The sequence below is a fragment of the Procambarus clarkii genome, chromosome 7 (assembly GCF_040958095.1).
Source record: "Procambarus clarkii isolate CNS0578487 chromosome 7, FALCON_Pclarkii_2.0, whole genome shotgun sequence".
Lineage (NCBI taxonomy): Eukaryota > Metazoa > Arthropoda > Malacostraca > Decapoda > Cambaridae > Procambarus > Procambarus clarkii.
The window spans coordinates 41,846,070-41,858,287 of NC_091156.1; the positions used below are offsets into that span (position 1 = coordinate 41,846,070).

At 47.1% G+C, this 12,218-nt stretch overlaps 1 protein-coding gene across 3 annotated transcripts in view; it reads left to right on the forward strand.

Moving 5' to 3' along the window:
* The window catches only part of LOC138357412 (sulfotransferase 1A1-like), a 73,211-nt gene that overhangs the window by 43,061 nt on the left and 17,932 nt on the right, over nt 1–12,218 (forward strand). For all 3 annotated transcript variants that reach the window (XM_069314267.1, XM_069314248.1, XM_069314257.1), the window contains exon 5: nt 805–931. In XM_069314267.1, the coding sequence (XP_069170368.1) occupies nt 805–931 (127 nt within the window). The remainder of the gene's footprint in view (nt 1–804; nt 932–12,218) is intronic.

The window sequence follows — 12,218 nt, forward strand, 5'->3', positions numbered from 1 at the left end:
TGAATGAAACTGGTTTATGCTTCTGCTACAACCCGTTCTCGCACTTTCTTAGTCAATATTGACTTATTTAATACGTGCATATGTGACATACTGATTTATTGTGAATATTTTAGTTTACCTTGAAAAACTTCATAGAAAACACTGACCTTGCCTAACCTCCTTAGTAAGTTAAGATAAGCATCTTATTGCTTCGTAATTACAATTATTACTTAACCTATTATAGATATAGGTTAAGTAATAATTGTAATAACGAAGCAATAAGATGCTTATCTTGACATACTAAGGAGGTTAGGCAAGGTCGGTGGTTTTCTATGAAGCTTTTCAAGGTAAACTAAAATATTCACAATAAATCAGTATGTCACATATGCACGTATTTAATAAGTCAATATTGACTTACAGAAAGAGCGAGAACGGGTTGTCTATATGGTTATTTTCTCGTTCTAGTCATTTAACCGTTTGCATGTTGATAGAAAGAAATTACTGGAAGTATATTTTTTAGAGATTTGACAATCGAATTTTGTTGGGGTCCCAGCCATATTAGTGTTTGTCAAAGTCCATTTGACGTAACGATGAGGTTATTCTTGTTTGGTGACATTCCACCATTCTGACACAGCCGTGACCAGAGTTTACCTTCTGGGCTCGGAAGGAAGCACGTGTCCAATAAATTACTTACAATAACTCCTATTAAACCATGGGTACAGTGAACAGTGTTGCCCAGACATCTATTTTAAATATTTCTTGAAAAAACTTGATTCTCTTTTTTTAACCTAATTTTCCATATTTCATTGGTTGAATTTTTTTCAGGTGGTGTACATTGCTAGAAATCCCAAGGACGTGGTTGTATCGCTATTCTATCACTTTTGCAATGTCAGGTTCCACAACTATACTGGCACCTTCGACAACTTCGTCAAACATTTCATAAACAATGATTGTAAGTAAATCAGTTGTGGTGTTTGAGAAGCCTCGACAAAGTGGCACAAATTAAATGCTTGGATAAAGCTAACACGATCAGAACGTAATATTTAAGGTGTAAAAATTACTACTATTCGTGCGACTTATATCATTGTCAACACATTGGTTAATATGTACAAAAGTATAGCACCACGTGAGGACAGTTGGTATGCTACGGCGAGTCTCAAACACACAGTGGCAGACACTTGACATACTAGCTAGCACTTGAGCGCTGGGGAGTTAACTGAATACTATCTGGAAGATTTGCCGTTCATTTCGGGCGACCGCGCGGCGACACTAAAATGTTTATAATCTTCTCGGTCTGCTCACCTTAATATTCCATGTATGTATTAAATTGGGTATCGATTTGTTCGCAAGAGAATGCTCTAGAGGAATATATATGTAAAATTTCACCAAACCTGACAAGAATCCCGCACCAAATAAAAAAACTATGGCAATCATTAACCGTGAGCATCAAACCGCGCTGAAATGTTTATGATCTTTTCATGTTTGTCAATCCCCGAATTGTGCTACGTCGTTAATTTTGGTATCACTGTGACCGCAATAAAATTCCCTTCACGGACATGTACATATAAATGGAGAATCATGATCGCGGCCCACCCGCAAGAGTGTGGGAAGTGGCTGAAGTGTTACCTCTTAAGGCACACCCGATGGCAAATGGGCGAAACACCTTTTGAAAAGTGTATATTCTTTTCACTGTCCTGACCCTAATTTTCGATGTACGTACTTAAATTTTGTACCAATATGTTCGCAATAGAATGTTCTAGAAGAACATGTGTATAAAATGTCACAAAAGAATGCGTTTGACCGGCACCAAATAAAGAAACTTCGTAGATTACACTCGTCGGGTCAATATTTTACAATAGTTTTACCACAAAGATACAAGGGAACTCAGTTCTCCCAAATAGGCTGTGACTTTTAGAGAAAACGAAAATTTAATGGCAAACGTGCTTAAATTATCCTCAAGTCGAACGGATAAGAATTGGATTTTATAGCAATATTTTTTCAATGCACCTCTTGAGGTGCATTAAAGGGAAAAATGTGTCCTGCTAAAGTGACATATGGGTGCTAAATTGTGTGCAATCTAAAGGCTCTCATTTTAAAACCACTACCAGATTGATCTGATAAAATTAAAATTTTTAACAAATTTTAATGAGCGACTCAGCGCCGCGTCGTCAGAGAGGAATCGGGAGAAAAATGAGTGACGAGAGGTTTAGTCGTTAACGCGTCAAAGTGCTAGTATGCACGACTCTCCAAAACTTGTAATTTGATAGTTGCAAGTTTGTAATTTGTTTCCATCCTGGGCATAACTTAGAAAATTGCTACGGTTGTTAGTGCTTGTAGTTGGTTTTAAATATATCAGTTCTCATGCCGAATGGTAACTTCAGCGAGTTAAGATTCTTCTATACTGCGTTATAGGTCTGGTGGGTTACTAGAGGCACTTGGTAGTGTGTTTGGACTAATTGGCAGATGTTTTAGAAGCCGACTTAAGCAGTCTAGTGAATGGTACCACCCATATATTTGCTTATTATTTGTAAACTAAAAGCTTCTTTGGTGTCGTGGTAAGATGAGTTTAATTGCTGCTCCTATGGGATTTACTAATATAGTTGTACTAATAGTTAGCAGGCATAACATCCGCAAATATGGACTCTGGTGACATCCGCCTCGCCATTAGTGACCTGACCTGTTATCTTGACGCGTGTGCTGCACCTAGTCATGGTAGGCCCCATGTTGCGGTGGACATGTTGAAACTGTGTTCATTTGATTTTTGCATGATTTTCTGCAGTGCACGTGATTAGACCACATCCAGATAGTTACCTAATGGCCCCATGCCTTTATGGTAACTTCCCTACCTCACGATTTCTAATACTTAGACTGTAGTTGTTACGTTGTCATCTACTTCAGCCAATGTTTTGGTTCCTCTATTACAAAACTGGCAGTAATTTATTTTACAGTTGTATGTATATAGTAGCATTTATGGTGCAGAAAAGTAAATTGTTGACTTCGGAATTCGTAAACTTCAGTCGGTACACCAATATTATCTTGCACCTCACAGTTTAGCATGGCAGTTGACGACGCGCCATATTGCTTAGCACCTAACGATGGTGTCCTGCCACCCTCGCCAAACATGGCAAGCTGGATGCTAGTGTCGCTACTATAGTCCACTTTACACTGAGCAGTGTCTTAAGTTGCTACACATTAGTCCTTTTAAAGTTGTTAATGGTTAGGTTCCTACTGTTAGATTTACCACCACCTTGCATTTCTCTATTTAATAAATTTAGTCAAACCATCGAAACAAGTTGGAAAAAGGGAGTGGGGTGTCGACTAACTTATCGGGTGGGAAGTTGGGATGTGGGTGGCGTTAGTCGTGGAATCCTAACAAACAAAAACAAACAAAAAAAAACTCTGCATTAAGTTTGTTTGGCTGGCGTTGGTGCTCTGGCTTATCATAATGGGTGGCCACTTTGCATTCACGTTAACAAAAGTATGCTAAGGACGACGAGAACAGAAGCGAGGCGTTGACTGGCCCCTTTGCTTTTTTCAACCATTTTACATTACTGTGCTGCCCGTTCATGTTGCCAGCTTCAGATTGGGTTCAATGTTAAGTTTACATTAGACTCCCCCCCCCCCCCTCCCTTTTCAGCTCATTGATGATGAAGATTAAGCCATCCAAAAGGTGGCACGGGCATGAATAGCCCGTAAGTGGTGGCCCTTTTGAGCCATTACCAGTATAAAGAGCTGATACTGGAGATCTGTGGAGGTGCAACTGCACCCTACGTGACGGGAGATGTCTCCCGTGAGCTCGTTGATGTCGTGAGGGGGGCTTAGTGGGCGGCTGTCAGTGTGATACTCCTTGGGACAATCGTGTCCTTATGGAGCCTCGTGTTCCTGCTGGTGTCCTCTCAAATTGTGCTGAACAACTTTTCCCTTCTGTTTCGTTTTTCTCCCCTTTCTTCTCCTATCAGCTGGTTTCCTGCCGACCTTTTGCTTGTTTTTGGTTATTCCTTTGGACTTCTTCTATTTTGACGCCCGGGTGCTTGAGGAGGCATACTCTTGCACCCGTAGAACTGTAGTACCCAACGTAGAGAGCGAGGGAAACCTTTTATTGTCAATCCCCCTTTTGTCACTGAACCCAATCTCGACAGACTGACGGTTCTTAAGGTGGCATTTGTGGGGCGTATACTCACGACGCACCCCTAGGGGGCCCCGGCATGATTGGCGATAGCTTCTTGTTGGGGTCCTGCCTCTAATTGTGGCTCCATGGTGGGTGTGGGGGCACATTCGTGAATAAATCTTTTTTTTTTTTTTTTTTTTTTCGTACCTATGTTGTATTCTGTTCCTCCTCTACCTTCTCAGGCTTGTGGTGTGGGCGACCAAGCTCCCGAGTCGGTCAGTGTTGGATGACCGGGCTCTGTAGCCTCCGCTGCATTGGCCCCTCAGCTCCCCTCCCTCCGTCCCTCTGTGGTTGGGTCGAGCCCCAAGCCCCCAGTGGTGACTACCTCGTCCCCTGGTACGGCTCAATCTCTCGTTGTAACTACTGCGCCTTTTAACCCCTCTCTCGGGGGGGTTCTCAACGCCGTCCTCGACACGGCTGCACTCGCTCGATTCCTTCCCGTTCTGCTGCCTATCGAGCCTTGTTTTGTCCCGCTTCGTGGGCCAAATACTTTGATGTCCTCCCTCCTGACTGCACCTCCTGATGTCCATCGACATCTTGTGGATTCCGTGGATGATTGTTACCTTAAACCCCACTCGTCTGGGTACAAGTGTCGTTGCTGCTCCTTCTTGGGATGCAGCTTCCTGCTTGGCTGCCTTATCCTGCCTTGGCGAGACCCCTGTTCGGGTCTCAAAGAACGCTCGGTTGAATGCCAGTGTTGGCACTATTCTCCTCTCGCCCCATGTTGCGACCGGTGTTCGGAATCTGCAAAACTGCCACGATGATATTCGGCATATCCTCTATGTCCAGGGCCATTCTATTCTCCAGGTGGACACGTTTACTCGTCCCCCTCGTGGTCGTCGCTGTCAACCCCTTCGGGTTGTGAAGATTACCTTTGATGTTAGGACCCTTCCGCCCTCTGTCATTCTTGCTGGTGCCAGGTGCCCTGTCCAGGAGTATATTCCTTCTCTGCTCTATAATAAGTGCTGGAGGTTTGGGCATGGTGCCCTCCGCTGATCTGGGACTGTCTCTGTCCTTTGGGTGGGGTCGGAGTGCATTTCTCCACAGGCTCGCTGTCTTAACTGCGGTGAGGCACATCCTACCTTCTACCGTGCGTGTATCCATTACAAGCTTGAGGCGGCCGTCCTCAACTTGAAGAACCGGGAGCGTTTATCTTTTCCTGAGGCGAGGCGCCAGGTTCGCCGGCTCCCGCCTTATGCTAACATCTCTTATGCTCACGTGTTGCGCTCTTCCTCTCCTCGTCCTTCCCACCTTCCTCAGACTCGCAACCGTTTCCAGGCCTTGGACCCTTATACGCCCACTGCCCCCTCCTCTGTTCCTTTGAGTTCTGTCCCGAAGGGTCCCCCTCCTGGTCCTCTGTCTGGGATTCCCCTTCTTTCTACCCGGTCTGTCATGTCTGCTGTGTCTTCTTCCTCGTCTCCCTCAGATCCTCCTTCCCATCCTTCTCCTCCATCTATTGACTCTCCCCGCCGCCTGTCAGTGCGGGCTGATGTCCATCGCTCTCCTAATGGCCGTCGTGTGTGCTGTCGTTCAGCTTATGTTGAGACTCTGGAATCTGTTGCCCGGTACGTAGTTGCTGGGATACCGGTCTCTAAATCAGAAGCGTAAGCCTGGCTCCTCTCCTTCCTTCCTCCTCCTCGGCGAGTAAGAAGGCTTCGCTTTCTTCCTCAGCCCCTACTACTGACTCTCTTGCTCCTTTCCCTCCCGTTTCGGTGGTTGCGCCCCCTGTTCCTGCTATGGAGGTTTCTTTGGCCCCCGCTTTCCTCTCGGTTGCTGCCCTCGCTGAGGTGCGCTCCCCTCTTTCTACTCCCCCTCTTCCTGCTGCTGTCCTTGACTGCTCCTCTCTGTTGTCTCCTCTTCCTCCTCCTCTGGACCCCGCCCTCCCATCTCTGATCTGTTCTCCCGCTTCCTTCCCTCCGTCTTTGCTCAATTTACCCATGCCCCCTAACCCTGACTTTGCTGACCCTGATCCCGACCCTGATCTTCTTTAAAGTGCTATGTTGCACTTTCACCTTTTTCTTCCTTGTTCTCTGTTGTTGTCCTTTCTCTTCTCGTCGATGTCTATTCTTCAATGGAACGTTCGAGGTTATTTCGACAATTTCCTCGAACTCTAACTTCGGAGTTAGTTTTTTGCTCCTTTGTGTGTGTCTCCTGGAGCCGTTGCTTGGTGCTCGTCCTTGTCGCTTTCCTGGCTATTCCTTTCTCTTCCCCCCCCCCCACCCTCAGCTGTTGCTGGGGCTCCTAATTCTTCTGCTCTCCTGATTCACTCTAATGTTCCCTTTGTCCCCTTACTTTTTCCTTTGCCCCTCCATTGTTCTGCTCGCATCTTCGTGGGGGGGAGAAATGGAACAAACTGTGTACCATTTCCCCGAGTGTCCCGCTTTCTCTTCCTGATCTGAAACACTTACTGGACTCATTGCCGGAGCCAGTGCTCCTACTGGGTGATTTCAATTGTCATCATTCCCTTTGGGGTGATGTTCTGACGAACACCCGAGGTCGCCTTCTTGAGCCGTTTATCCTCTCTTCTTCCCTGTCTCTTCTGAATTCTGGTAAGCCCATACATTTGGACTATCGGACTCTCTCCCTTTCCTGTCTTGATCTTTGTCTTTGCTCATCTTCTCTTTACTTAGATTTCCTGTGGCAGGTTCTTGATGACCTCCATGGCAGTGATCATTTCCCCATCCTTGTTACCTTTCTCTTTTAGCCCTCTCCTCTCCTTCCATAGGTGGCAGTTTGCTAAAGCGGACTGGAATCTATTTACTCTCGGTGCTGCTCTCTCTGACCTCTCCCTCGCTCTCTCCTCCTTTTTCATGACACTGTTTTCGACGCTGCCCTCCGCTCTTTTCCTCGCTCTTCCTCTCAGGGTCCACGGAAGTGCGTTCCCAGATGGAATGCAGACTGTGCTTGGGCTGTCCGTTGTAAGCGTGCAGCCTGGAAAAGACGCCGCCGTCGGCAGACGGCTGGTTATTTTCTTTTCTTTTGGAAAGCAAGTGCAGTGGCCCGTAGGGCCATCCGTATGGCTAAACGTGAATGTTGGTCATCTTATGTTTCCACCATTACGTCCGAAACTCCTCTGCCACAGATCTGGAAGCGTATCCGCAAGATAGCGGGTAAGTTCGTTCCCGATGTTTAACCGGTCCTTCACCTCCGTGGTTCACTTGTGGCGGACCCGTTGCTGATCGCTACCGAACTAGGTTCCCACTTTTCTTCTGTTAGCTCTGGTCTTCATCTTCCCCAATCTTATCTTCATCGTAAACTGTCCTTGAATCACGTCCTTTAGATTTCTACACTCTTCTTCGACTTACCTATAACGATCCCTACTATATCTCTCTCTCTCTCTGAACTTCGTTCTGCCCTGGCCCTCTGCAGTTCTACGGCAGCGGGCTCCGATGGCATTCATTGAGATGCTTCACCATCTCCCACCGTGCACGTCTCGGTATTTACCGAGTCTGTATAATCGGATCTGGGAGTCGTCGTCAGTCCCTGAGGACTGGCTCGATGCCGTTGTCCTCCCTGTTCGCAAACCAGGGTCTCTGGGAACTTCCCCTAAGGACTTTCGCCCTATTGCTCTCACAAGTTGTGTCTGCAAACTCTTTGAACGTATGGTTAATGTTCGTTTGATGTGGTTCCTGGAACACCATCACCTCCTCTCCCCTTCTCAATTTGGTTTCCACAAGTGCCGCAGCACAACAGATGTCCTGGTGAACTTGGAGGTCTATTCGTACTGCTTTTGCTGCGAAGACCTCTGTTGTTGCCGTCCTTTTTGACGACACTACATGGCGTTATCATATTCTATCCCAGCTTCATTCTTTTGGCCTTCGTGGTCATCTCCCTTCTTTCTTCTGCAGCTCATCATTCCTTTCAGGTGCGCCTTGGTACCGCTCTCTCTGCCTCCTTTCAGCAATACGAAGGTGCGCCCCAAGGTAGTGTTCTGAGCACTACTCTTCTTCTGGTTGCCCTCAATGGTGGTCTTTCCTCTCTTCCTTCAGGCGTCTTCTCCGCTGTCTATGTTGATGATCTTTCCCTTTGATGTCAGGGTGATGGTTCGCCTCTCCTTCAATGCCGGCTTCAATTTGCGATTGATGCCATGCCGTCTTGGGCCACCGATCATGGCTTAAAGTTCTCTACTACTAAGATTTGTTCTATGACTTTTACTCGGAAACCGGTCTTTCTTCGTCCCTCTGTCACTTTATGGTCATCCCCTTGAGTATAAAGATTCCGCGAAGCTTTTGGGGTTATTCTTTGTCAGGGTTCACCCCCCTTCAAACCTGGGGTTGGGGTCGGGGTCGTCCCATGGGTCTTAGCCCCTCAGTACTGGACGCCACTACTCGCCTTTGGGCTCCCCCAGTCATCTAAGGGCTGGCCTTATACACCCCTAGCGAATGGGGAGGTTCAAGCTTCCTATAACTCGCCTAAACCTTCCTGTCCTGACACTGGGACATTTTCTCTTGCTTTATCTGGTCAGTCCTGAGGTCGCCAGCTGGGTGTTTATACTCACGTCCCAGCAACACGTCAGTGGTCTCATTAATTATCTTGGCTAAGGATGCAATGTCACGTGCAGTGCAAGGTGTCACTAATGGTCTCATAAATATATATATATAGCCCTAGAGAATGGAGGCTCACTTAAACTCAATTAGTTTATAAGGTTTACTGAAGAAAAACATATACACATATAAATGGCATAAAGACATGTCTGTTTGGAATCATCCGCTGGCGGCAACATTTCTCGATGACACGTCTCTGGCAACATAGTCAGCTGACTGGGTCCACTCCTCCAGCGCGGGCACTCACCTCGCGCCTCTGGCAGCACAATCGGCTGACAGCTCCAGCTGTCAGACGTCGTGATTTTCCCACACGTCTAGCAATGAGATCAGCTGGACGTTTCAGAGTACGTTGCTGGCTCCTTGTAGACCAACTACCCTTTCAGGATTACTAACATCCCCGCCTTAATGCTCGCACACACCAACTCATGCTTACACGAGTTTTTGGCTCCTAGCCTAATGTCCTGTCACTTGTACAAAAAAATGATGAGTAGAATTATTCACAACATACAAAATACTCTAGCTCGCCTAGCTCAAAAGTGGTAAGGGAGGGACAATTATCTACGTTATTTCACTCCAACCACGAAGTTGACTCGTCCTCTGTTGAGGGATGTTGAGGAGCCTGGTCCTGGCTTTTGGTCTCCTGATGAACAGTTCCCACACACAGGTTCCTCCATCGTCCTCGTGATAACGCGTCCTCGCCGTGCTCACATTAAACAGGTACTGCCTTCCTCCTATTCTCTGGGGTACTGGAGACGGGTACCTCCGTCGTCATCCTCACTCACTGGCACTGTCGACTCCTCACAGTCCAACACAGCTTCCCCTCGCCTCACTGTCAGTAGATTTGGCCCGGCCATAACTACTCGCTTGATGTAGCATACGTGGTCCTCATGGGCGTCCCAGACGTCACCAGCCTGACGTTCCCTCTGCTGCTTACTCTTGATGGGGCTCTTGGCTCTCCAATCCGGTCCGTCCTTGCCTCTGGGCACTCCACGGAAGTTGGATGGCTTCTCAGACTGTCTGCAGAATCGAAGCAGAGCTTAAATCTACTGGTAAGAGCTCTCTAGGTCCGGAGCTCGCTCGAGCACGTCTCCTCTCTGACGGCTCGTGACGTACTCTTCCCACCCAGGCACCCGCCGCTCCGGGCCCTCCGCCTCATGACGTCGCATAGCCCGAGGGCTCTCGTCATTGGCCACTTCCTGCACGGGACCTCAATCTGGCCAATCAGGTGCCGGGAAGCGTCAGGACGTCTTGGTGGGAAACAGGATGGCTCGACACCGTCCTGTGCCTCAAAAGGCTTAAGCCCCCTATCATTATCAAACTTAGCTGGCTATTTTACAGCCAGCTTAATCACGCTCCACGCTTTCCCACATACGAAAATGTTCCCTGAACATTTGGGAATACTTAGGCTAGCAGATATGACTCTTCTAAGCTGGGAAGGAAGAAATACAGGGGTAGACACCGTCACATCTTTAACACTCGTTTGTCTTGGCCTCCCCATTTCTCTTACCTCTGTGTTGAGTGCTCTAAGGCCCTTGCCCTCCTTCAGGTATTGTCCATACTTCTTGGGGAGCGGATAGGCGCGCACTCCTTGCTTTACATTTTTCCCTCGTATTGTCTAAACTCGATTATGGTTGCTCTACTTACTCGTCTGCTTCTCCTCCTACTCTTCGCCGTCATGATGCTTTGCACCATACTAGGTTGCGCCTGGGTTCTGGTGCCTTTCGTTCGACTCCCGTCCTCAGCTTGTGTGTTGACACTGGCATCCTGTCTCCTCAGGACCGCCGTGATCGCTACTGTCTTCGCTATCTTGCACGATCCTTGCCACATCGTTCCTCTCGCCTCTGTCGTGCTTTGACTTTTACCCCTCCTACGGTTCCTGTTCCTCTTAAACACCTCTTTCTGTCCGGTTATCTCGCTTATAGGATACTCTTTTCCGTTTGTATTTCTAATATTTCTCCCCGTATTGTTCCTGCTTTCCCCTCCGTGGAAAGTTCCCCTTCCAGTTTGGTGCATCCTTGACCCACATCACTAAAGCTTTTACCCATCCTACGGTTCTGAAACGCCTTTTCCTTGAGCACTTTTCTTCTCACTCGCACTTCGTTTCCGTCTTCACTGATGGGTCCAAGTCTGCGGACGATGTTGGCTACTGTTTTTCCTGATCACACTTGTGTTGCTTACCTCCGGAGACTAGCATCTTTACAGCGGAGCTTTATGCTATTATCTCTGCTCTTCGTATCCTGCTCTCTCGTTGTCAATCTTCCTTTGTAGTTGTTGTTGACTCTCGTAGTGCCCTCATGGCTCTAAGGTCCTTTATTCCTGTCCATCCGGTGGTCATTGACATTCAACATTGGCTGTTTCTTATTTCTAGTAAATTTAAATCGGTAGAGTTTTGCAGGGTTCCCAGCCATATTGGTGTTTCTTTCAATGAGCATGCGGATGCTGCCGGTAAAGAAGCTATCCGTTCTTGTCCCGTCTTCCGTAAAGGTATTCCTTATTCCGACTTTTATCCTGTTATTCATTCCTCCATCCTTGCCCGTTGGCAGGGTTGTTGGTCCTCTGTAGTTAGCAACAAGCTGCGTACTCTCAAACGTAGTGTCCCCCCGTGGCCTTCTTCCTACTACCGTAACCGGCGGTAGAAAACTGCTTTGGCACGGCTGCGGGTTGTCCATACTCGCTTAACCCACGGTCACTTAATGGAGCGCCGCCCTGCTCCTTATTGTCCGAATTGCGTTGTCCCTCTTACAGCTGTGCATATCCTTGTTAAATGTCCTGACTTCCAGGACCAGCGTGTCTTGCTTTCCGACCGTCCCTCGCGGTCACTTGTCCCTCGATATAATTCTAGGAGAATCTGATACTTTTGATATCGTTCGCCCTATCCGTTTTTGTTCTCGTATTGGCATTCTTGGTGATATTTAGCGCCCTCTGATTATTTCGCACTTTGATGGTACTACATAGCCTTCCCGGTTTGGCGCCTTCTTTTGATAATTACCTTGCCTTATGAATTGAAAACAGAAATATGGTAAATTGTTGTATATAGTTAAACAAGGTATGATGAATGTATAATATGCATAAATTAAAATTGGCACCTGGGTCGTAAAAGGGTCAAGGTCTGCGTTTGCGGCAGAGCTTTACGCAATTTTATTCGCTCCTGTCCAACTACTTGATGAACATTGCAAAGGTCAACCTCAACAGTGATCTCATAGCTTGTGAACATTTTGACCCCTTGCATTCTGTTGTTCTGAAATCCAACATTTATATTTTCAGATGTTCAAACTAAAGTTGGTCTAATGTTGCAGAGAACCCACCATACTGATGTTTAATGCAATGAACTTGATGCCGCCACTAAGTAGGCCATTCATGCCAATCACATTTACAGTAAAAATTCATTGTTCATGATTTTACCCAGTCCTTCACTCTGCGATCCATGGCGGTTGTTTGCACGATAGATGATCTAGCATTTCATGTAACACTGGCCTTCCGCATACCATGGTATTGTGGGAGGTGGGGGATGTGATGAAACACGGCTC